At 36.5% G+C, this 26,445-nt stretch overlaps 2 protein-coding genes across 7 annotated transcripts; both read left to right on the top strand.

Annotated features, from left to right (window-relative positions):
• The first annotated feature begins 1,430 nt into the window (after positions 1 to 1,430).
• Positions 1,431 to 7,940, top strand: LOC136251864 (G2/M phase-specific E3 ubiquitin-protein ligase-like). Of its 4 annotated transcripts, none has more exons than XM_066044264.1 (13): positions 1,431 to 1,551; positions 2,644 to 2,685; positions 5,274 to 5,347; positions 5,421 to 5,741; positions 5,988 to 6,179; positions 6,224 to 6,286; positions 6,336 to 6,449; positions 6,506 to 6,641; positions 6,691 to 6,834; positions 6,887 to 7,060; positions 7,115 to 7,403; positions 7,466 to 7,576; positions 7,637 to 7,940. In XM_066044264.1, the coding sequence occupies exons 1-13, from the start codon at positions 1,453 to 1,455 to the stop codon at positions 7,879 to 7,881; spliced, it is 2,004 nt and encodes a 667-aa protein (XP_065900336.1). In that variant the 5' UTR covers positions 1,431 to 1,452; the 3' UTR covers positions 7,882 to 7,940. The 4 variants fall into 4 exon arrangements, with proteins under 4 accessions (XP_065900336.1, XP_065900337.1, XP_065900338.1 ...); XM_066044265.1 differs by having other exon boundaries at positions 6,227 to 6,286; XM_066044266.1 differs by having other exon boundaries at positions 5,466 to 5,741.
• Positions 7,941 to 15,225: 7,285 nt separating this feature from the next.
• Positions 15,226 to 25,468, top strand: LOC136251866 (uncharacterized). Of its 3 annotated transcripts, XR_010699232.1 has the most exons (9): positions 15,226 to 15,380; positions 17,170 to 17,495; positions 17,545 to 17,695; positions 19,921 to 20,183; positions 20,242 to 20,383; positions 22,048 to 22,501; positions 22,683 to 22,774; positions 22,958 to 22,987; positions 24,956 to 25,029. XR_010699232.1 is itself a non-coding variant. In XM_066044268.1 (8 exons), exons 1-8 carry the CDS (start codon positions 15,296 to 15,298, stop codon positions 25,317 to 25,319), a joined length of 1,815 nt encoding a protein of 604 aa, XP_065900340.1. In that variant the 5' UTR covers positions 15,226 to 15,295; the 3' UTR covers positions 25,320 to 25,468. The 3 variants fall into 3 exon arrangements, 2 of the variants coding, with proteins under 2 accessions (XP_065900340.1, XP_065900341.1); XM_066044268.1 differs by lacking the exon at positions 22,683 to 22,774 and having other exon boundaries at positions 24,956 to 25,468; XM_066044269.1 differs by lacking the exon at positions 22,683 to 22,774 and having other exon boundaries at positions 24,986 to 25,468.
• Positions 25,469 to 26,445: the final 977 nt, after the last annotated feature.

The following is a 26,445-nucleotide window of genomic DNA, read 5'->3' on the forward strand; positions in this document are numbered from 1 at the left end:
CCTAATATTCAAGTATAGGGTATATTAATGTGGAAGGGAGAGTATTCAACTACAGTACTATAATATAGTCTTGTACAAATGTGCCCTTGAAAATGAATTTTGTTAAATGGTTTCAGAACCGAGCCTGGGGGGTCAAAGGTCTTTAAGGGTTTCTATGTAAATTCAAAAGGCTTCTGGTGAAATAAATTAGCTAAAGTTTGGTCAAATGCAGAAAACTACAGAGTTATCCTGTATATAAAAAGCTTAGAAGCTCTTAGGCTTTACAGGCACATTTGTACAAGCAAGGCTATGCAGCAGTGGGATACTCTCCCTCCACATTATTAACTTGTGGAATAATGCTTCTCATTCCTTAATTATATTCACATGCTTATTGTTATTTGTGTGTAGACTTAGCCTCCCATGGGTCAGCAACCTGTCTCTGGTATTGTTAAAGGGAAGCTGCACAAGTATATCTAGGCAATGGTTGAGTGCAGCAAGATTCACATTCATATTCTGTTGCATGACAATGCTAACTCTATTTGCTCAGAGCAGCACATCACACACTCTATTGACTCCCAGGATATCACTGAAATTGCATATGTAGTACATTTGTATTAAATAATTTTATTATTCTGTAGCTGTGACAACAAAATCGCTTTGGAACTAGTACATCTGTTTTGAATTGAATAATTTTATCACTCTATGACACCAGTTACATAAGTTCTTTGTCACCTCCTATAAGTATCGTGTATGTTTAAAGGATATTATATATTTTACAATGCTTTACTGGTCCATTAGCTGTATTCTGCACCATCTTAATTTTTCCCAAGCACATGCAGTGGACTAAGCTGGACATGTATAAAATTAAAGCCTCATGTAGTACACATAGTGGTAATATGGCTTTATTACATGCAGTTAGTGCAGCGCACAAGTTGACATTTGTGCATTTGTGGTCACAGCCTTGGTTTGCAAGGAGTGTGTTTTTTCTTAGTACCATAATGACAATTGCTCTAACACCTGGTAAGCCTTACATGACTGCGTAAGCTAAAGTGATACCATTAGCAGATTTAAGGGGTTCAGCATTCTTGCATGGAATCCAGCTGCATATATATATAGTTGTTTCCAAATGATATGTGTCTGTTACTTGGTGGCTGAAACATTTTGTTTCAGATGGCTGAATATTTCATTGTCTAAAATTTAAAACAATAAAATAATATCTTTGTTATTTGCATACTCTTGTGTTTTATTTCGAGCAGTACATTGATATTATGATAATCTCATTAATCTTGTTAGCAGGAAGATCCCAAACATCTATATTTGCACAGGTGGCAGGCCTGCATCATGCTGGAAACTCAGAATCAAGAAGACGGCCAAGTAGCAAACTCACTCCAAGTTTATTTTTAAAGAAACGAAAGAAGTTTAAAAAGAAACGAAAGAAGTTTAATCAAGCTACCAAGGCATCTCAGTTTGTTCATGATATTTTATGCTTACCAAAGAGTTGGTGCACCAAGCCACAGATACCAATTCCAAGAGGACACCGTCGGAATTTTTTGGCTGAGAGAGGCCTACTTGGTAAAATGCAGTTTAATTCACTAATGTCATCAGATGACATTGTTCTGGAAGTCTCCCATGTCTTTGCCCAACCACTGGGCCTTTCAAAGACAGAAATAGAAGATGGAGGGGAAAGATTTAATTTTTTGTTCCTGCAGCGAGCTGGAGCTGGGTCCCGTACACTTTTTAGGCCTTCTTTAGCTGATTCCTTTGAGTGGGATGGGAAGAATGTAGCTTCACTGGCAAAGTCTGGAATGATTATCTACATCCAGGCACTGAACCCTTTGCCATTTGTATTGGTATGCAGATATAACAACGTACTGCATATATGTGTATGTGATTATATGCTGATGTGTGGGTGCTAAAAACTAGGAAGATCATAACCTCTCGAGTGCTATTTTTGATTCCTATCATAGCTACTGTATATATGGGGTTTTGATCATACAATAGCACTGTACTATAGGTTTTTACCAAAATAGGCATGTTACTGGGTCAGCAGTATAGCCTACCGAGTGCTGAAAGCAAATAACTATTCTGATCAGCAGTAAGTTGAGAATTCCATCTCAATGACAATTGTAGCAAATGTGTATCACATGGTGGTAACAGTACCACATTCATAAATTTGACTTTAGTTAATTGCAAATATTTAGCCTTAAGCTCACTTCTTGTCCCGGGCTTCACTGCATTTTAGCAGTTTACAGTGGGACTGTTAATCAGGATACTTGAAATGGAGGACATCTGCATAATCTGGATACTTGGTAATGGTCCCAAAATACATGTAAACTGACATAGAAAAGCAGGACACCTTGATAATCAGGAAACTTTTGGTTGGTCCAAAAAGGTGTCCTTGATACACAGGTTTAGCTGTACACTTTTAATTATTTCCCCTCACATGAGTAGCAATTTCAGGAAGACACACCAGTTCCACTCAGCAAGCTGTTCCCTCTGTTTTCAATTTTGTAGTCAATGGGAAGGGATCTTTTGTAGTTAATTGATCATATGATATAGTCGAGGAAGATACGTTGTATGGACTATGCACCATGTGTACTAAATATATTGCTTATAAGGTTTTAGTGTACTAATAAGTGTAGGCTGTTACTTTTTATCATACAGGAAGATGAAGAAACATACAGTGATGAGGATGCAAATCTTGAAGTAATGTGATTTGTAACTACATTGTGCAGATCTTGCTTGTAACTGATAACCTGTGATGCGGCACTGTTAAGAGTTATTAATCTCCTATTAATATCAATATTGTTAAAATATGGCTGATAACTGATTTCCAATTATTTACTGGTTAATTGGTGCATCACTGCTCATATATAACTGTTGACCAAACTGCATGCAATAGAATATCTACTCATTACTGTGTTATGGTATACACTGTAATTGGTGAAGTATTTCTCCAGAAAATTTGAAATTTGGTATATCCCTTAAACCATCTATGTGTAGTATACCTAATATAACTATATTTGTTGTTCATTATGAAATATTATATGTTTTTATAGTGAGTACATATTGCATCAATCCGTCAGGGGTGTTTGAGCATGTTAAAGAGATTTCCTGTATTTGCTACAGTACTCGTATCTCTTTAAGCATTCTGATAGCAAATTTAGAGTGGATGCAGGTTGGAATACATATATTCCCACACACAGTTATTGCTGCTAAGTATTATAAATGCTTACCTAGTACCTAGCTATAACTGCTACATACATATCTCTATGCATGGCTGCAGGTGGTAGCTATTAGCTATTATTATGGTAGATATTATTAAATTCACCTTGGCAGACATAGTCAAGCCCAAAGGTATGTTCATTGTGACGTGAACCTCTTCCAATAGTTGCTATGTAGAATTTTATGCTGACTGACTGGCTGCTTTGTGTTCCCTCACTTTCCAATAACAGTCCCAGGTGTCAATTTTCAGTGGTGCATATATACGGTTTCCTCTCCGCTGAGTATCTAAAATTATCCATATTTTCTGTAGTGACTGGACTCATTGCATTGGTGTTTCTCTACTTTTATTCATCTATAATGCTGCATAGTAACCTGAAGTCCTGAACATAGCTAAAATGAAGGATAATGGAACTTGCCTATTTGTTAATAATTATTATAGTATGTATACACTGAGCTGGGTACTTAGAAAACAGGTAAGAACAAAAGGTAGATGTTTTCTGAAAGAGATATACCATTTCAGGCAACCAGATGATTAGTAGTGACAGGAAAGTTGTCCAGAGCAGAGTCGACATGTGCAGTTTATGGGGAATTTTTATTGACCATAAACAATTATGTCAGGCATTTAAATGAAAATGTTTTGAAGTAGTTTTAGCAGGTCAAACAATACTACAAAGCCAAATTTCAAGAATTTATGTAATTCCATCCAAGAGTTATTAATTGTTTTAGAGGATCCAGTTCAACACGTATATACTATAGTTGGGGCATGTGTTCAGACACTACATTGGTATGCCAGGTGTCATTCTTCTTCTGATGTGGTATGCCCTTTTTGAGTCATACAATAGTATGTTATAAAAAGTAAACAACAAAAATTAGACAAGTATACAGAGAAATGCACAGTAGAGATATAGTACTTCTTATTGTTTTACTGTGATCGAATATCGTGCACTACTCCAGCTTGTTTCAGTACTTTTTATTGATGTGTTATGGTCCCTACTCTAGTTGAAAATTCCAAATCTTTCTGTGTACTTGTTTGTTAACTTTTTTTTGTAAATAATTATTAAGACTGGTGAACTCACGCATACTGCATCTGAAATGGCACCGCGCAACCCAATTATCGTCTGAAAAGTGAAGTAACCATTATGCTTCGTTGTCAGCCATGTTCAACCTGTTACGCAGTATTTCGAAACAAGAAACTGTTCAAAAAGCACCTCTGCAATCGCCAAATCAACACTTTAGACTATCAGGCTTTAGTGATCACCTTAAAGATTTAAAGCAAAGGCAAGTCACTGTAAAGAGGCACCTTTGCATGCTATCGTCAAATCAACACTTTTCGCTGTCAGCAAAGATGAATGGGAAACAAAAGAGGACACTGGTAAGTCCATGAAGAATGCATTGTACATACTGCGGTATGCCAAAAGGCACCTCTTGGGCCAAAGCAACATCGAACAGTGAAAAAATCAAGCCCGTAGCCTTAGCCGTTATTGAGTTATGCTTGTCTGAAGACATCAGTCAGTCAGTAGAAAATTCCATTAAATCAATTATTTTCAAAATTCCATAGCAACTTGTTGAAAGCATTTCGGGTCAATCTGAAAGCTTGTTTGGGCTTAGTTTCACCTAACCATTACTGCCTCATTGTCATCACGGGAAATTGAGACTGTTTTTTGGGTGATAATATTTTGTGGGCCATGCCTACTCCTTTGTGGTCCCTACTATACAGCAATATCATACTGTATGATACTAACATACTGTATGATTAGGGAACAAAAAAAAATTATTAGCTAACAAGGAAATAGCTAAAAAGTAGTGAAACAAAAGAGGTTGTCTATACCTGCAGTTTTATTAGCTAGTTAACTCGGTCATGGTTATAGGCTGAAGTATAGGGATTAAAATTCTAATGTCCACTATTATATTTGCAACCTTTTCCCCCTCCTTTTTAGCTGTATATTCCCTTGTTTCATACCTTTTTTGGTTGATCACTAATCCTGCTTAGATTCCACAGTTCTCCTTCAATCTGCTTGTTGTAATAATTCCTACTAGCTTGTATAATACCTAACTTTTATATTGTATAGGTTGAGACATGTTCAAAGTGCTTTGAGTTGTTTCCAATTTTCGAACTGCCTGAGCATTTGGAAGTTTGTGATGGGTAGGTATTGCATACAAATTACATGGAGTATCAGAATGATATAATTTTATTCTATTTTTATATGCACATGTAGTATTGGAGATAGTGATGAAGATTTATTAATACCATTTCCATCAAGACGAAATCAAGGACAACCTGGACAGAATGAGGTTTCAGAGACCCAAGATGTAGACAGAAGGTCGAGGGAAGTCACTGAGAGTAGGTCAAGGGGAGATGTAGAGAGACAGTTAAGGGGAGATGAAGATAGGATATCAAACAGAGGTGCAGAGAGGAGATCAAGGGGAGATGAAGAGAGGAGATCAACCAGAGGTGCAGAGAGGAGATCAAGAGGAGATGAAGAGAGGGTATCAACCAGAGGTGCAGAGCGGAGATCAAGGGGAGATGCAGAGAGGAGGTTGATTGGATTTGATCATTATTTTACAATTCACTGTTTGGACTAATTGCATGCACTTCAGCACACACATATTCTGGAAATCATACAATTAAAACAATGCACTATATAAATTGAAATACAGACACACATACAAATAATATAATAAAATTAATGCAACCTCGTTTCACATAAAAATAATAAACCAAGCTAAGAGTTAAGGATGCATTAATGTTTTTATAGTCTAAGAGTACATTCACATCTTTGCAGGTCAAGGGAAAATGAAGATAGGAGGAATAGGGAAGATGAAGAAAGAAGGTCCAGGGAAGATGAAGTGAGGAGTTCAAGGGAAAATGAAGTGAGGAGTTCAAGGGAAGATGAAGAGAGGAGGTCAAGGGAAGATGAAGAGAGGTCAAGGGAAGACGAAGAGAGGATGTCAAGGGAAGATGTAGTACAAATAAGGTAAAAGCTAAGGTGTATACATTGTTAACTTTAATAATTGATAGTAGTGATGAGAGTGATAGTGGACCTTATACGAGTGATGGAAATCAGTATCAAAGTGATAACAGGTAACTTAAATATAGTGTAGCCATGCCACTTTTTATGATACATTGTCAGTGGTATAATTCTACTAAGTGTTGATGAGCAAGAGACAGATGAGTGTATATTGCTACAAACTTGTAGTAATAGTGTAGAAAATACTGGAAATCCTGACCCTCAAAATTTTAACAAGTATAATATTATAAGCAATACCGTAATTAAGTTTTTATTGTGCTTTTGTTCATTAGCATACAGTCAATCATACAGCATCTTCAATCATCTTTAAATGATGAACTCAGCATTGACATTCGACGCAGCAACTTATTAAAGGATGCTTTAAAAGAAGCAAAGAAGAAGAAGTTTGATCCAATGAAGTCTCTAATGGTAATGTACAATCCATGTATGCTTGTTAGTTAACATGAGACTGATTTAGGTCACATTTGTTGGTGAGGCTGGAATAGACTATGGCGGCCCAAAACGTGAATTCTTTCGTTTGCTAATTAAAGCATTCAAAGAATCAGACATCATGTATGGTGGGATGAAGAAGTTTCTCACTGGTAATGTTCCAGCAATCCAGGTAATTCTGCACAGAAATTTCTGGTGTGTCTATACTTCAAATATTCTCCAAGGCTGGGCATTTCAAAGCAATGGGATGTTATGCTGGAATGTCCATTGCTCAAGGTGGGCCAGGATTTCCTATCCTTGCTGATGCTCTATTTCGTTACATGACCACTGGTCAGACAACCGGAATTAAAGTGCCAAGTGAACACTTACCACTGCAACTCCAATCTGTTGTTGCTGAGGTACTTGGCTATAAGTTTCTGTACCTGCAATATATGCTATAATTTTGCATATAGATTGAAGCTGCAAATACAGATGAACAGTTATGTGACATTTTTAAAGAGCCTGAAAATGAATTTCTGTTGCTAGAGACTGGCTGCCACATGCTAACTACTGCTTTAAAGATACAAGATAAACATAGCATTGTATCTTTATTAATTGATTATCACTGTGTCATTAAGCCAAAGGCAGCCATTGACCAATTTATTGAAGGGCTGCACTGCAGTGGTGTCATGCATTATGTTAAGCACTACCCGGAAATAATGGAGCCTCTATTTTGTAAACCAAAGATACCACTGACTGCAGGTTAGCACAAATCACATTGAGTATTTTTTAATAAATTTATACCTCCACATGTATTTTTAAAGTAATGTTAAAAGGAATGTTTAGCACATCCTTTTCAGAAGATAGCAACCCACTCAGAGCAACAGAGGAGCAATCATATATATATTTTGTTGACTTCCTGGACAGATGTGAAGGTGAATGTGTATAATAACTTATAACCATTGTTTATACACATGTACATACACTGATTGTAGCTGGTGAAGGCATATGTAAGCTGGAGGAAGTGTTGATCTTCTGCACTGGTGCAGACTGCGTACCACCCTTAGGATTTAATAAAAAGATTGACCTTGTCTTCTTGGGCTCCCAACAATATTTGCCAACTGCATCTACCTGTTTGTTGATTCTGAGGATACCTACATGCTACCAGGATGCAGATTTGTTTAATGAAAAGATGGAGATGGGTTTGAAAGGGGGTCAGCATAATTTTGGAGTTGTGTAGCCAACTTTTAGCAATCTAAATAATATTGAAATGATTACTGTTACAACCACTTTATGTTACTATACATGAATCATCAACTTATTACAAAGTAGTTATAGTATAGTAACTAAAAGATTTTGTATGGTGCATCTAGATAAAAAATTATAATTAAGTTTATAAAGCTACAGATGTTATAGCTCAATAGCAGAATTGTTATGCTTCACAGGTGCTGCTACATGCTGTGAAGCTTTAAAATATAAAAGTAATTGTTTTAATTGGGAATTGATAGTTCTTACACTTAAGCTTAGTTTTGTATTCATATATATTTTGTTGACTTCCTAGACAGATGTGAAGACCATGAAAATGCATAATAACTTAGTAGTGGATTGAGGGGTTGCACTGGTTTCAATGGAAAGCACCATTTGAAATGATGTGCATGCCTCAAATCTATTTACGATTCGGGTAGGTGGTACAAATCACTAAGAGATTTAACTAATGGAGCTTTCTATTGGTCAAACTTCATATATTTACCTTGAAATTGCTCAAAACATGTGTTGAGCGCCTCTAAAAGTATTTACTATTTTAATTAGCACAATTGCTATTTCGGTTCAAAGCTTTCTGCAAAGGCTAGATTCAACTTTGAAACAATGTTGTGGGGTGATTTTATTGACTATCATTGCTGCTATAGATTATATTTGAGTAGTTAACATTCAGCCTAACAACTCCAGCTGGATTAGTCACTGCAAACTTCCTGAACCTGAAACCCCTCTGAAAATTTCGAGATCCGTCACTGCAACCATTCTTATATACATGTATGTATACTGATTTGAACTAGTGAAGGCATATGGAAGCGTTGATCTTTTGTACTGGTACAGACTGTATCCCACCATTAGGATCTAATAAAAAGATTGATCTTGAATGTCTTCTTGACTTCCCAACAATATTACCAACTGCATCTACCTGTTTGTTAATTTACATGGATGTGTTGTGGTAGGAAAATATTAACACTGCATAATATATTACATACATGACCTATTGACCTCGTAAAGGGTGTAATAGAGATGATTATAGACTATAGGATACGCATCAAATTTTGAGAGAAAAAACCTTTTTCTGTTCTATATCTGAAGGTATGTAGTGCTAACTTCAGAGCATGCCATGCATTATATATATGCACACAACACCGGTTTAATTGATAAATGCTTGTATATACAACAAACATACACCAGTTAGATCCTTGTCATTGAGCTACTTTGTTTAGCATGATGTATCTAATATATAGCATGCTGTGGTCAACAACATGATATGTGGATCATGACTTCTGAATCAAATCTAGTACTGTATAATTATCATTAACTATATAGTATAGTAACTGTAATTGTAATGGATAGAGGCACAGCTTGTACATTCAAATCAAGCTATACACAATTTACCCACTTATATCATGTATAGGGATGTTCCGATGGGCTTTCCAGGGGTTTCAGGAAACTGTAATTTTCAATAGCAAGCAAAGCCCAGGCCAGTGTGTTACTGTTAATTTTCTTGGCAACCGCACAAATCAACACAGGTACATCAAAATGTATTATTGCTATTACAGTGGAGGATCTGGAGGAGCACAGTCCCACCTCCTCCCCCAAACAAAAATATATGGTTACACAAGTTCGAGATATACTCTAATAGAAAAGTCACCACATTAAAACCCTCTACAGTTGCAGCACCTTCATCTGACGTGGTACTACCTCCTGAGGGTTACTAGTCCTGCCCCCGGTGGATTTTCCTGCACTAGACTCAAGTGCCTGAGTGGTGTGCAGACATCCCTGTGCTGGCTCACTGGGTGGCAATAGCTGTATTTTGTACAGCTGCATGAGGCTTTAATTTGCTTTTGTGTGTGCATGTGGTGTGTGTATGTGTAGTGTGTGTGAGAGAGAGAGATCATCAGGCATAATATTTAGGTCAGTTCAGTAGCTAGACTACAAGTAGACCATAATATGTAGCATCCAGAGTACAGGACTTATGTCTTCATCAATGCATGGAGCACCTGGATCTACTTAGACTGCTTTGCAGTGGAAACTATCTTTGAAAAATAAAATTCTAGGCATGCCCCTGATGCTTTATAATTATTATAGTGTCTGTCCAGCAGATATTTGCATGCACTGGTCATGATTTACACTGTAGGGAGAGTTGTCATCAATCACTAGCTGATTGGGTAGCACTGGTGACCCGTTTTGCAGTAAACAGAACCCGAGCAACAACTTTTCAAATAGGTATAGCTTGACCGAAACAGAAATATAATATCTAGATACACAATAGTGTAGGGCTTGATCACAAATGACTTCAAAATTGTGTCCTCTCTTTGATGTGATGGTGTATAGAAAATGACAAAAACTTCTCTAATTTATATCATAAATTGTTAACCGTTTGATACAAAAGTAATACGATAAACATATCTTCTCTAAGCCTAGCACTGATACTTCACATGATGCATGGTAACTTCAAATGAAATACAGTCAATCATGATAAGACAAGTCAAGATCATTCTAGTAGCTCAGCGTTGTATGATCTCCACTTTGTACTTGCGCATGACATGACCCCATAATGTTGCAAACTATGAATGCAGCATACTTATGTAGTTTAACTAATACTTCCTGTACGAGATGTATTCACGTACAAGGAAACTGTATAAATCCATTAATATTATACCTTCATAAGTCATTATGCATGCTTAAATGATATTTTTATTATTGACCACATATAGACCCTACATATACAGTGTATAGGATTTAATAATGCATCCTAGTCATACTAATTGATTTTCTCATGCTGAAGCAGAGCTGGCTTAGTAGATAATGCATAATTTAGAGTATGAAAAAGCTTCTCTTAATAGAAAATGACACTGTGCAGAGATTACTATATAGATTTCATTGTTGAGTGCCGCTTTGGTGTCATCCAATTACTGGCTGTATCTTTCACTGTGCCATATTTCTTCATTTTCATGTCTTGTGCATGATTATTCCTGTAGATATATAAAAATAAATTATTATACATTCCATGTAGAATGTATTGCATGCACGTTTTTGAATCTCTCACTGTTGAACAGTTTTTAGTTAGCTAAATTACATGATTTATTGCTGTAACTATTGATTTTTGTAACTTACTCCAGGCTGATCCCCATGGACATAACTATCATGATTCTGTCTGTCCAGTAATATTGAAATAAATAAACCATAAGGTATATTATTTATAATTCTGTGTATTGCTATTAGCTACATATATTTGTTTGCAATGTATATGTTTCATTTATTTTCAATCAGCAGGAGTCTCCAGGGCAAGGGCGCGGTGGAGCAGGCCAAAGAGTGAGGAGGCCAGGCCAGTTGTAAGTTGAAAACCAAAAAAAAGGTCATTACCTGCTGACGATAGCTGCTCTCCACCAATTATATTTCCTTATTTATAACTACACATATACGTAGCAAAGTAGCTTGCTACACTGCTGTCCTATTAGAGTATCTCAATATTTTCTTGTAAACAGTGTCCCATCAGTAAAAGTGGGAGGAGGGGGGGGGGGGGGGGGGGCATGGCCCCCCTGGCCCCGTCTCCACTGCCTATGCTCCAGGGGTATAATGCTGATGTGCAATTACAATCAAATATAGTTAATAATTATTACATGATTAGTGCTAATTTTTTTTGTTAAAATAATTCTACACAGTCAGTTTCAATAGTATCATCACTCAGTCTATTCCATTTGGGTACAGTTCTTGGAAGGAAGGAGTACTTATTACACTGTTCAAAATGAAGAGTAACCACCATTCTAAAGAGTTCCCAGTGTAGGGAGGATTTAACTCCCCTGGAGAGTAACCAACACTCTGAAGAGAATAACGATTACTCTGAAGAGTAAGTGACACCACCTTCAGAGCATGTGTTACACCTTCAGAGTGATGGTTACTCTCCAAGGGTGCTAATCCTCCCTATTATGGGAACTCTTTAATTGTGGTTATTCTTCATTTTAACAGTGTATATAAGTCGATTCTGGGCCGGTAAGGTACAAGTTTAAATTCGTGTGAAAAGCGGGTCCTCTATACAGACGATCTTATTGGTACATTGTGCAATATTTTGTACAGTAAAGAAGGACTAGCTAGCTCAGTATGTAGAAATTTATAAAATACCTGCTAGTTATGTGTAGATAACTAGACTGTATCCAAAGTGCATATTATATTATATACATCATTAAGCATGCGCCCAAACAACTAATTAAGTCGATTCAGGCATGCAATCATGCATGAGCGCAGGCGCACATGCGCTCCTTGTCATGTACTATAAATATACTCTAATAGAACATTCATAATTTTACTATTAGCTATAGTTATGATAACGATTATTATATGTGATATCGATAATGCTCATACTTGTAGAAACGATTTTTTTCAGTGCCACGTCACGAATAGGATATCATTGTGACATCTCAGGAGGTGGGATCTGGAAAATATACATATCGGAGTTCGTATATGCATATCCGAACTTAGTTATACATATCCTAGTCGGATATGCATATCCGAACTTAGATATACATATCCCAGTTGGATATGCATATCCGAACTTAGATATGTATATCCGAGTTAGATATGCATATCCTAGTTCGGATATATATATCCGAGTTCGTATATGTATATCCGAGTTCGCATATATATATCCGAGTTCGCATATATATATCCGAGTTCGTATATACATATCAGAAGTGTAAAATGTGAGAGAGAACAGGAAAGGTAATTTTGTCTCAAACGGCACCTCATAGTTTGATTGTAAAGTGTAATATAAAGGTGTATAGCATTGTTATAATGACATTAGAAATGTGACTGTTCTATTAGAGTAGTGACTGCTCTATTAGAGTATCTCGATCTTGGCACAAAAATTTTAACTTGTTGCCTCACTTTCTTTAAAATGTATACAGTATAACTGTAAAGTACATTTATAACTGTTGTCTTCTATTTGCCCATTGGCTTTCTATACTTCTGAATACAGTATGAATGCATGATTCCAGTTTCAGGTATCAATATAGTACTGAGTCCAAGGGGGGCAAGAGAAGGGCCAGGTGGGGCACAGCACCCCTTGGCCCCCCCTTAGATCCGCCTATGGTAGCACCTAAAAGTGCTAAATTTTGACTGCTTCAGTCAAAAAATAGCACCTAGAGGTGCTGCCATAGCACTTTATTTTTAATAGTGAGGCCCCAATTGAATACCTGTTTAAAAGATCGATATACTCTAATAGAGCAATCAGATCTAAATACTCTAATAGAGCAGTCACAGTATTCTTCAGAAGAGCAGTATAGCAAGCTTATAAATAAGGAGATATGGTTGGTGAGGGGTAGCTGTTGACATTGTCAGCATGTAATGACCTTTTCTTTTTTTTTGGCCTTCAACTTACAGTTTGGCCCATGGGGCCCCATGCACTTCAACTCGGCCCCTTAATTTCTCTGGGTGGCCCTGATCTGATTATACCTCGGATTATACCTTTGCTAACCAACAAAGCATTATTAGTTTGTGACTGAATTTTGGAAAATCACCCATATGGGTGCATTTGACACCTATAATATTTAATGATTAAATAACAAACTTTACAGTGCAAATCTACTTGTTAATAGTTGTAAGTAGGGCTGCACCGATTCCCCGATACTTCAAATACCAAGTACTCAGCTGGGAAGTATCTGCAAGTACAAGTACCGATACCAAGTACCCTAAAGTAGCTACTTCATAGTGCACACATTTATTATATAGTGCATTTCATGGTTTTCTTGTACACGTTTTCAGTATGGTCCATGTTTATAATGAAGTAGCCAATCAAGATTTACAAAGAAGGAAGTCACTGAAATGCATACCAGTGGATATTCCAGTATTCTTCTGGAGAAGTTTAGATAATATCATAATGTTGCTTACAAAAACACAGAATATTCTAATACTGAAACAGTCACTTCTACCTGATTGCTCTATTAGAGTTATTGATATTAGAGTATATCGATCTTTTTCTCAGTACAGCATTTTCACATGTAGGTTTCAGCATAGATCAGTAGTCTTGCTGGTAGTTATTAGTGTTATACTTGATACTTTTAGGTGTCCACTGTGCTAGTAAAATAAGCAAGTACAAACAAACGTTATTTTATTCTCGCACGTGATAAGAATCGGTATCTGCAACAATATAATGGCTGATTCCGATACTTCATGAAAACAGCAGTATCGGCCCGATACTGATACCGATACTAGAATTGGTGCAGCCCTAGTTGTAAGCCATTCTCAATACCTTAAATTACAAGAAAATTCTTGAAATAATTTTAAAGCTGTGTCCTGCCTTTGTTAGCAACCCACTAAACATAAAAATTCTAATTATTTCATGCACGCCCACATGGGTGATTTTCCAAAATTCAGTCACATTTGTGTATTAGAATATTCAATGTAGGTGACTACTCTATTAGCATGTTTTCACTGTTTTAGCAGAAAGATTTATATAACAATACTGCAGAGAAGTATTGCATTAACATTAATAACACACTGAGCATTTTTTTTATTGGTCTTTCCTATTCTTACTTTCTTTTCTGGTTTCCTAGAATTCCAATTGCTCTTACAATATAGCATTATAATTATGTGGGAAAATCCATACTTTGACATTGAATTATGGTAGCTCACTCCATTATTCAAACACCATTGTGCCAGTTCATGTGTGAAGCTCATTCATTTGTTATACAGACATCTGTTAAACTATTCTACTGTACTCTAACAGAACATACAGCAGATGTCAAATACTCTAGTAGAACAGTCATTCATATACTGTTCAGATAATTAAAGTTGAACCTGGATAATTGAGAACCTATTGTATAACATGCATGATAATGTAGGAATTTTCCCACATGATTATATCAGGGGCGGATCCAGGAGCTGGCATGGGGAGGAGCACAAACAGGCTAAGTTGTAGAGCCGGATTGCTAGTTGCTGCATTTTTAATGCATGGACTGTTTTTGTTATGACACGTTCTGGTACAAACTAATTATAAGCGATGACTCAGTGACTTGAGTGAAGTGTGGATCAAAATATGGGTGACCCCTTTCTGTGAGTCACGAAATACCTGTTTGAATATTACCATGTAAAGAGGTGGTCTTTGAAAAGAAGTGGACTTTATAAAAGGTGACCATGAAGCTGTCTAATCATCATGTATGTCTTTAGAACCTATTTACAATGTGGTCTTTGTACAGAGCTCGAGGTGGTCTTTGTAAAAAGGTGGTCTTTAAGAGGTGACCACTAAGTGAGGTTTTTACTCTAGGATACCATTTCCGTTTTCCATTTCCACTTTCCGTTTCCAGTTTCCATTTCCACTGTTTCCAATTGCCCCATGTAACATTAGCTACATTTTTTCATGCTGCTATAGACTACATGCATCAGGTGATTCTTCACGCGTGATGATGGAAAGGAGTGTGCTATATACATTATCCTTTCACTATTGTCTGCTATTCCTGACAACTGAAGTTGAACTGATTACCGGAGGTAATATCTACTTGTGTATGCTTGTAGCATAGATATACCAACCCCAGGTTAGTATATCTATGCTTGTAGCTACGTGCATGTACTGAGAGGCGAGTGCGAGAATTTGTGTCACGGCAGTGGCGAGGTCGGTAGCTAGCTACTATAATGCCATTGGCGTGGGATCCCTCCTCAGTGGTGACTTAGCATGGCTAGACACCTAGACACAATCTTTGATGTGTACACTACTATTATACCCCTTGTGCAAGTTGCAAAGTGATAGACAAATAGCAGATGTAGCATGCATGCATGCATAAGCTAGCTAGCTACCCAGTCTACAATAATTACTGAAGGTATATCATCATTGAAGACAGTATAGTATTTTCATTGAAGGGTCCACTCAGGAGGTACAGACTGAAGTAACTATATACAATGATGCTAAGTACAGTGTGTGCAAGTGCTACGTACATATACTATATATGATCAAACAATCAAATACTGTCAGTCAATGGTATTTATGGTCAGTGGCATAGCCAAACATGCATGGGGGGTGATCAGCTGACATCAGTAATATGTGTGAGACCTTCTGGATGAATGTCATTATAACTTGTATTCATAGATATAACAGCATTATATGGAAGTCATTTATAAATTCTTCCACCTTGTTTACTACTTGAAATTACCAGCCAGTAAAAGAGGTAGACTGAATGAGTACTGATACTTCATATCATGGCTTTGGTCACAAATAATTGCCACACTTTTTGGATCATGTGCCCAAGTGATTTACTTGATATGCACAATATCAAGCAAACCACGGGTGTAGATTATCTCATAGTGAGAACTTTGGTAAAATTACTTGATACACTTCATGTTACCAACCATGCAGCTACGATATGTTGGGGTTAATTCATTATGAGAATACAAGTTACGTTAGCACTGAAGGGCAGGTTTGCAGCTGTAGACTTAGCTACACAGGTGTACTGAGATTCAACACACTTGCAATGGTGCATGATACAACTGATATTGCCATGCCCATTGTGGTATAATAGCTGGCACCAGTATAGTGATGAGTAATGAGTCAGTCAAATTAATGAAAAGTTCATTACATATAAACACTCCTGAAAAATCCAATTTTGGGTCAGCAGCAACCATTATTATAGCTAAGTTTGTTGACAATTATAAATGATGAAGTCATAGTATTATTTTCAGGTTAGCAATTTCACAAGTGTCTTGAAAGAAGCAAAGGTGTGGCAATTATTTGAAACCATCCAAAATACTTGTAAATATGCAACAGTGTTAATTATAAAAGCCTGTAGAATGGGATATTGAAATGCTTTGCTTTTAATTTGATCAAATCAATTTGTGATTAAAATTACATAGATATTAATCAACACATAACTTCTGCAATAAATTCTGTTGGAAGTTAACAAGTAATGCTGGATAATTAACACATCACTCATTGTAAGGAGCCTTTGACATTGAAGTTATGCAGTAGAAGTGCATCTCTTAACTATATTCAATTGCCGCAACAGGTCAATTACTTTCTTCGAGCTGTTTTACAGGCTGGTGTTTACTTTTACATAATTGGGCATCATGCTATACTCCAGTGGGTTATACTAGTTGTTGAACTATGGTCATAGATGCCCATAAAGCCTGCTCACCTCAGGGATCTGATTTTGAAAAATTAGAGTTATTATAACTGGTTACAGACAGTTAATCAAAACTGCTACACTTATCTGTAGCTGCACTTGGACTGAAGTTAATTCCATAAGTTTGTATATTACAAGTTCTTTGTCATCTTTTCTTACTACAGTTACACAATGTGTTAATAGAATTGGATTACTAGATGAGGCATCTTTAATCCATCCAATATTTGGTACACGAGCAAGTGCTACATCTTCTAGCAGTCCTCATGTGCCAACTGAAGTATCACCATCTGGATTTGGATGGTGCTCAGATTTTACCACATGTGCTAGTGCAGGAGATGAATACATTGAAATTGACTTTGCTGCTGAAATTGTGGTAGAAGCAATATCCATTTTTGGTGCTGCTGGTGGTTATGTAACTCAGTACAATGTGGAATATGCAAGGTCTAGTGGAGAATTTAATTGTGTTACGGAACAAGAATCTAATCAAACTGTGAGTTCTCAATACAATGGCTCATGTTCAATGAATGTATGAATTTCAGGCCTTTTCTACCAGTAGTGACTGCAGTTTGGTTAAAGATACAAGAAACTTTTCTCATCCAGTATTGGCTCAGTTCATACGTGTCACTCCCACACAATGGGTTGGTACAGTAGCTTGTCTAAGGATGGAATTGTATGGATGTTTTGTCAATGGTAAGATTGTTTATCATTAATCATGCTTCATGCAGTATATTATTGTGGGCTATATCAGTAACTCTATCAATTTAGCCAGAGATTCATCCTTTTGGATAAACATTAATTTTGGTAGTGTATTGCAAGTATTGGTCTTCTGTCATCCTAATGAACTAACAATCTTATCAATTTTCATTATGTAATTATGGCCTGTCTATATGTCAGTTCTACAATTACCTACCTAATGGAATATCATACAGTACAATAGTACTGTATAGCAGGGACATCAAAGGTGTGGGGGCAATCCTTGATATCATATAACCCAAAAACCTGCCGCGATTTTTCCTCACAACGACATGACAGTATTGATTGGGTAAAACCAACCCCAAAAGTGTCTTCAGATTGATCCGAAATGCTTCCGTCAAGTTGCTACAGAATTAAAAAAAAATTCTTCTACTGCCTGCCTGCCTGCCTGATGCCTTCAGTCAAGCATAATGGAAAACTGGCTACAGCTCTTGCTACAGCTACAGCCCTAATTCTTTCGCAGAAACGTTTCTAGCTTGCTTAAGAAAAACCTTTGGTATATTGATAAACATACAATGCTTGTGCTATTGCCTTACCTTTTATCCTTCTTTACCATGGCCATCAGTCAAGGTTCTACTACTGAGTGTTAAAAGACTACAGCACACAGCTTTCATCTACCAGTGTATATTGCATCAAACTATTCGAATACAATTGGTCGCCGATTGCATCAAAATATTTGAACACACGCGTACGTGACTTGCTGTTGATATCGATCACTGAGAGCAACTCGCAGCAAACTATATAGCAATGTGTAAGTCAATAAAATTTATTTAGTAAGAATAACAAGTCGGGTCATCCAGGTTCCGCTTTAAAGATTATTCAGGTCTGACCCACGTACTAAATTAAATGTTGATGTGTTACTACACATTATAGCATAGCCCTACTTCTTTCGTGAGCCACGCCCTCTTATGTAAATTACTGTCTGTAGACATGTGGTAGCCATGCCCATTCATCAGTCTGTAGGTATGCATGAATCCATGTTCATTATTTTCTGCAGGCTTATGTAGAGCCATGCCCACTGATCAGTATTGTTATTGTATGAGTCATAGTCTAGTATAATAGTACTGTGATTAACTCTTTTAAAATATTGTGACTGGTTTTGTGAAAAGCAGGTTATTTAGTGGTCATGAGCTTGCTAAAAAACTTTACAAACAAAACTTTAGGAATTTTAAATTAGATTAGGGACAGTGTATAGTACTGCAATGAAAAGTACTGGATTGGAGTAGTACGTAATGTCCAAATACTGTAAAACAGTAAGAAGTGAATATCCCTACTGTGGTACACTCAATGCACAGTAGGGATATTCACTTCTTATTGTTTTACAGTATTTGGACATTACATACTACTCCGATCCAGCTTGTTTCAGTACTCTTTATTGCAGCACTATACACTGTCCCTACTCTAATTTAAAATTCCTAATTTTTTTTAGTAATAGAAAGTCTGAAACAACTATATATAGGCTAGATGGTTTGAGCATATAGCTAGCAGTGAACAGGGGCATAGCAGACTTTTGGCCTAGCTGTATAGCAAGACCAAAAAAAAGGAAAACTACTTGCTGACAATAGCTGCCCTCCACAAACTACATTTCCTTAAATACTGTGACTGCTTTATTAGACTATCTTGATCTTAGTGATTATACAATTATTGATGCCTGGGTTTTGGCTACACCTCTGGCAGTGAAATATATATAACTAAAATTGCATGTCTGAGTGTAGAATTTTTCTGGAGAAGCATGTCCCCAGACCCCCTAGAATGCTAGTGTTTCACATTACACTCTACTCCTTTCAGGCAACACCTAGTAGCAATTTTAACAGCAATTTTCCTTCCTCAGGCTCTGATGTACCTTTGCATGTTATGAGCCTTATTAATTTCCTGTGTTTAAAAAGTATATAGGATCAATTGACTGTTAAATTCAAGTGGCCATTCTATATGCAAAATCATTGTTTTAGAGTGTGACCAGGCATGCAAACACCAAGTTTGTGATACCTGCATGATCACATGAAATATCCTGAATGAAATGTCTGCAATCTGTAACTAAATAGTTTGAAAAGTATTGAAGATTGCATAATAACCAAATGTTGAGATATTTCAAAATTGATGTGTTCATGATCACATCCTTCCTGCACAATTTATTATGCTGTATGTATTTCCTTTCTATATAGAATGTCCGGTTACCACAAGATTTGATGCTAGCATGGTAAACATGTTAACAATATTTGTGACATCTGCCAAGAATGATTCTGCAAAAGTGTTGGAATTATTTGATCCATACTGTGCTGCAGAAGTATCCTTTCAACGTGCCATCATTCAATTCAATGAATTCGTGTACTTGACAAGAATGAGAGCTTCTAGCAGCAATGGAATTGGTTTTAGGTTGTATTATAATTCAAATGACATGTTATACGTAAATGTTGGTGGAATAATTGTGAGTTTTTATCACTATAATAGTTAAATATGTGATGTATTTGTTTACGTCTATTTAGGGATATGCAATACAGGCATTAACTATTAGAACTATATCACTATGGTTACCTATTAATTCAACAAGATTTACATTTGAATTGCTTGGATCCAGTGTACCTCCTTGTTTTGCTGTTGAACTATCTGGATGCCTATCTCATGAAGGTAAAAACATGTTGCACTGTCAACCTCACAAAGCAGTACATTTTTGCTCAGCATTGTAAAGTGGCCAATGATGATAAGAATTACTTGAAGAGTTTAGTAAAATAGCATGCATTAGTGCATGTAATAAAAGATTGTGTACTACCAAGGCCATTAAACTGGTGAACAGTGTAGAAAGCCAGACCCATCGGTAAATCATTTAAATTCATGTGTCAACTACTTCTGTATAGACATGGTTAGCTCTCAACAGCATACAGCATATATCCCTTTAGATGAAGTCTTCTTAGAGTACAAATGGTGCAAGGTTTATAGTAGTGCGTGTTTTTCACATGCATATGCAGTAGGCCGGCTAGTTCCTATATAAATCAGACCACAAAATTTATTTACATATTTCTGAAGTGAGCCGGTTACATTAAATTTTGATTTAGTGCACTGCACCAATATTGTACAGACCATCTCTTCTATGTACATGCACAACACAAAGGTGGAATACAATTGCACAATTTGTTCTTCTGTAATGCTAATTGACCTGTAATAAGGCCAAACATGACCCTGCGAATACGAATCTTGAAACTAAAATTTTGTGAACGTAGAAAATTCTTAACCTGCATAGGTGTAGCAAGCATCTCATGGTTTGGGGAGGGGGGGGCAGACAATGGTAAGGATAAAATAAAAGCTAAGCATGCTAAACTAGGGGTGTTTGCCCCAAGAATTTTTTTTAAAACACTTGAGAAAACTAACACTTTGGGATTGAATTTCAGATAGTAAAAACATGCTTGAGCAGTGCATTCTTATTTGTGTAATTTACTTCTATGTTAGTCACAAACACTACAAAAACTAATTTTAGAGGAGGTGCTTGTCACAATCGTCGATCTGAGTGTTTCTGAGGAGACACTGTGCAAGCTGATAATTTCATAATTCTTTATGGATTGCTGATTTAATAGAAAGGTGAAATTATAGAATAATCTGAAACATTGGTGGTAACTATAAGTAGACAGTTGAGTACTTAGGGGATGGCTAGCCAAATTATTGGGAGGGGGGGTGGGTGGGCATACCCCACTTCCTACACCTATGATTCCTGGTCACCTGTTCAATTTTGAAGAGTTAGTAGGACCCGGCAGAAACATTATTGTATGGCCTGATGTGCATTAATTAAGATAGTTGTACTGCCTAACATGCCATCAGCAAAAGATTCTAAAGTTTGTTTCACTTCAAAATTATAATTTATTCCAATTATGTGACCAGCTATAGTATGTTCATGTTGAGCTGAACCCTGAAAAACAGCTAAAAATTAAAAGTGGATTTTTTCTCAACAGAGTTAACATTTCAGCCAACCAGATGATTATTGGTAATAGCAAAGGTGTCAACAACAGACACGTACAGTTTGGCCCCATTACAAGTTCGGGAAAGGGCTGTAATGGACACTGTACTTATATGGCTTCCCCATAGGAAATGTATTGTGAAAATTTTGATTGGCCGTAAATATTATGTCAAACATTTGAACAGAAAAATTTTGAAACATTTTTAGCGGGTCAAGCAGTACTACAAATGAGCCAAATTTCAAGATCGTGTGTAATTGCATCCATGAGTTATTAAATGTTTTTGAGGATTCAGCTCAACGTGAACATACTATAATTATTGCTAACATCTTTCATGTATGTATATAGTGGTCAATCACATAGAGGACATGGACGCTTCACCGGTTCTACCTACACTACAGACATGCCAGATTCATCCAACAACAGCTGTAGAATCTACCACAGTATCCACTGCACCAGTGTCAATGAATAATACTTCATCAGAAGTGTTCTCCACAAATGTACCTGCTACTTGTAATGTTACAAACACTATAAATGTCACTTCAACTGTGTATCTGATAACCTCCATTATCACTGTACAAGTTACTGCAACTTCTGATCCAATGGTTCAACTAGCATCAAGTGATAATGACAACTGTGGTCCAGCAATCATTGTGGTTCCTATTGTGGTAATATTTATTGCTATTGGGGTGGTCACAATTGTTGTCGTGGCTGCTATTTGGTGGAGGAGAAGTGAACCCAAACGTTCAATGACATCAATGCTGAATAGTACCACCTGTGTTGTCGAAAATGATCTATACCAGTTAGTCTGTTATATATTATATATATATATATATATCCTGTGTTACGCTGCATTATATGATAAAAAGTGTTTGTATTCTTTATTGTTGGCTAAGATGTTATAATTACATTAATTTTATGTGTATTTAAGGTCTATTATCACTATAGCTCTGATATTTAAAGAAAACATTTTTGTTACACAGGCCATCTTCCCAAACATTATGTAACACTGTAAAGTCTTCTAATGCCACAACTATCAGTTAAGAAAAAAGTGCTTTAATATGAACAAGAACAAGTCAGTTATATGACACACAAATTTTCACACAAAATTTCTTGTAACATGTTTTTTTTTTCAATATGAAGCTATTGAGAGAAAAAATAATTCACTTGCTTGATATTACAGGACTCATGTGAATGCAAATAGACTCTAGTTGTTGATGTATGGGTCCTTTTTATTTATATACTTTTTGTTGTATAGATCACAAGATGTCGAGGAGAGCACTAAAAAGTATGTTCATGTATGTGTTTTGTAGCAATGTGAATGGCAAACACATTGATACTTATTCAAGTAGCTTGACACTGATCATGTGTAGATACAGAGCATAGATGGATCCAAAGGAGGATACGTTACTCCTTAGGCAGAAAATTCATAATAGGGTATATGTCATGAAACATCTCCAATTGAATAAAAGATCTAAATTAAAGGACCAGGGAAGGTCTTAGGGGTATTGGCAAAGTAGGAAATGCCTGCTATAGTGCCCCGTGCAAGCATACCAAATCTAGGGCTCCAAAATTCCAGATACAAGCCCCAAGGAGTAAAATATGCAAATTATAAAAAGTGTATCACTGAGCTAACATGGTATGTACATAGTTCCCTTAACAAATTAACTGGACCACTAATTTATACCAGTAAGAAAGATTGAAATACTCCAATAGAGCTAGGGCTGTGCGATATAATGAAAAAAACCTGTATTATGATAAGTTTTGATAACAAAAATGATAAACCATTATTATCTTGATAATGAAATATTGTCAACAAGTACTTTTACAAGTACAGTTTTGTGTAATAATAATTGTTTAAGGCTGGAAAATTGCCTTTTTCAGCATCACTACAGCTGATTGTGTGACCTTGTACTCATAAGAGTATCATCTGCCTGCTTTTAATATACAATAGTCTATGAAGATTTACTATTATCTTGAGTTATCCACAATAGAAAATTCATTATCTTTACCACAATAATGACATAGGTATCACAATAATCACGTTATCATTATTATTGCACAACCCCAAATAGATCAGTCAAAGAATAGACAGTTACTGTGAAAACTAAAGCAACAACAATATACTCATTAAACCTATGCAACTGCACTAATAATTGGTACTTACCTGAATGGTCACATAATTTCCAGTCAGATCTGCTTCTAGATTCATTCTCAAAGGGTTGATTTTTGAAATAAAAATCTGTCTGGGGGCATGTCCCTCCCCCAGCAGGAGCATGCTTCAAGGGTGGCTCCAGGAATTTCAGTGACAGGTTTACAAATTTTCTGTTGCATGCACCTTTAAATTTAGGGGCATGCTCTTCCAGGAAATTATTATTCTGAAATTATCTGGTACCAATTTTCACCTAAAAATCTTTATAGCTGACATTTTAAACATGTGTTAAGATTGGTATAGGCTGCTTTTGCTTGCTTCTGCTGGCATATCAGGAGCAGGCTAAAGACTTAAGAGGCAGAATTATGTAAAGTTTGAAGTATACAACAAACATGGATAGCATTGTGGGGGTCTGGGGGCACGTTCTGAGGAAAATTTTCGTACCTTAAACATGCTGAGATACAATTTTAGACTATTTTTACTGTGTTGGTATACATGTAAACTATGCAACTTTTACAAAATGTGACTGTTGTATTAGGATAGTTGACTTCTCTATTAGAGTATTTCAATCTGAGCATTTGATACCTTTGCAAATATGTAATATCTATTTTAATTGCTTGAATATACTGGAAACCTCAGAAACCCCCTGGATCAGCCCCTTCGCTTTGCATACTGTGTGTTTTTGTGACCACCTTTTAGCTCTCCACTTAGTGCCACAAATTCACGTTTGTGCATATATCATCATAAGGGCCTTAAAAAAACCCTTTTGCTAGGGCCCCAGGATCATTCTGTGAAAGATTACTCTACATTTGCTATACCATATTCTGGTTTAAATACAGAAGAATGTCACCATGCTTTTATGTACAAAACATGTGTTTGCAACTGAATTAGAAACAGTTGAGCAATAAAGACTGCTCAATTTGAAATTGAGATTTTTTTTTGCTTTTGCCAACTAAAGTAATGACACATCCACATCCCTTTGTCTATAGAGTCTCAGCTACCTAGGGTGCAGGTTGCCAAAATAGTCACCCTTCATGCATATATTTCATCATGTTAAAATTGGCTCATTCCTGTTGAACATAACGTATGGTTTCTTTATTGCAGTGAAATGACAGATCATTCTTTACTTCAAAGTTCATCATTGTCACAAAGCCATCAGAATCCCCATACAGAGAGAAACGTATCAAACATCTACTACACACCAGATGAAGTTGATTCTGGTAAAACAGTTGATGTGATAAGAGATGAGAACTTGAGGTCACCAGTGAAAGCCAATCGCGCTACCAGTAGTCATCTATATGAATACCCTGCACCCTCAATAGAAGATGATGTGCGGTATGAGACTGTGAGTGATACTCTGAAGAAAAAGAGTAGTGAGCCACCATCCTCTGATTCTACTAGTATAACTGCAGTTAATAATAATTCTTATGGTGTACATGTTGTACAACATAGCACACAAGATGATTAATTAATGTATACAAAATTATTTTGCTTATAATATTATTATGTGCATGAATTTTGTATCACTTTAGCAGTTGATGGCAGAAAATTTGTTTATATAACAGTGTATCACCAGTTTATAGTGTGGTGTGTATTTTTGCCATGGTTTCTATAATAATATTGACATTCAATGTAATAGCTATAGATTCATTTTTGGACAGCTGTCACAGCTTCTATCAAACAATACTCTGTGTATTATGTTTGTGTACTGATTTGAACTTTTTAGTTACAAGGTACCTATCCACCAAGACACTAGTCTTCATCCCAATGACATGACCACACAACTCCCTGCCAGTAGTAATATTTAGCTCATGTGGCTATCAAATGCAATAATAAATTTGCATGCGGCTTTAAAATTACCATGCGGTCGGGTGACAGGAACAAGGAATCTATAATTGGTGGCCTTAGGATTAGGGTTTGTTTACCTCTTTAATATAAGCTAAATCATTGTTTTGTACTGTCTTGCATTTACAGTAGTCAATTCAGGGTTAAAGTCAAAAGTGTGCCCAAAAAATACACCCGGCCCAGATATATAGTTCAATTATTTTTTTAATTGTATCACGTGGTATCCCACAGTATCGCCGGTCACAGACGGAACGTATGGGCTCGTTTCACAGCTTATTTTCTGGGCCAAATTCTAGGCTCACTACAGATCCCGACTTAAATACACATCAGAATAATGGAGAGTCTCAGAGTATCCTTCTGTCACTCCCGACAGAGTTGTTAGTTCGTATGATATCGTCGTTATCAGTACGTGACAAGACTAAGTTGCTATATGTTTCACGAAGACTAAGAAGTGTGATGGAAACACCGTCACTGTGGAGAGAGTTTGTGTGGCCTTATTACCACACTGGTGATGAAGGATATGTGAATAATGTGTTGAAGTTGTGTGGGCAACATGTGAAACGATTATCCTTTCTGGATCACAAGACACCTCCATCTAGACTGGTCACAGTAATGGGATATTGTAACAATCTGATAGAACTTAGCCTACCAACAACTAAGTTAGACTCTGAACTACTAAAAACGATTTTGTTTCAGGTGATTGATCTACAGAGACTTGATGTTCAGTGCCAGGATAGTTTTGATATCAA

The sequence above is a fragment of the Dysidea avara genome, chromosome 3, assembly GCF_963678975.1.
Source record: "Dysidea avara chromosome 3, odDysAvar1.4, whole genome shotgun sequence".
NCBI classification, from domain to species: Eukaryota; Metazoa; Porifera; class Demospongiae; order Dictyoceratida; family Dysideidae; genus Dysidea; species Dysidea avara.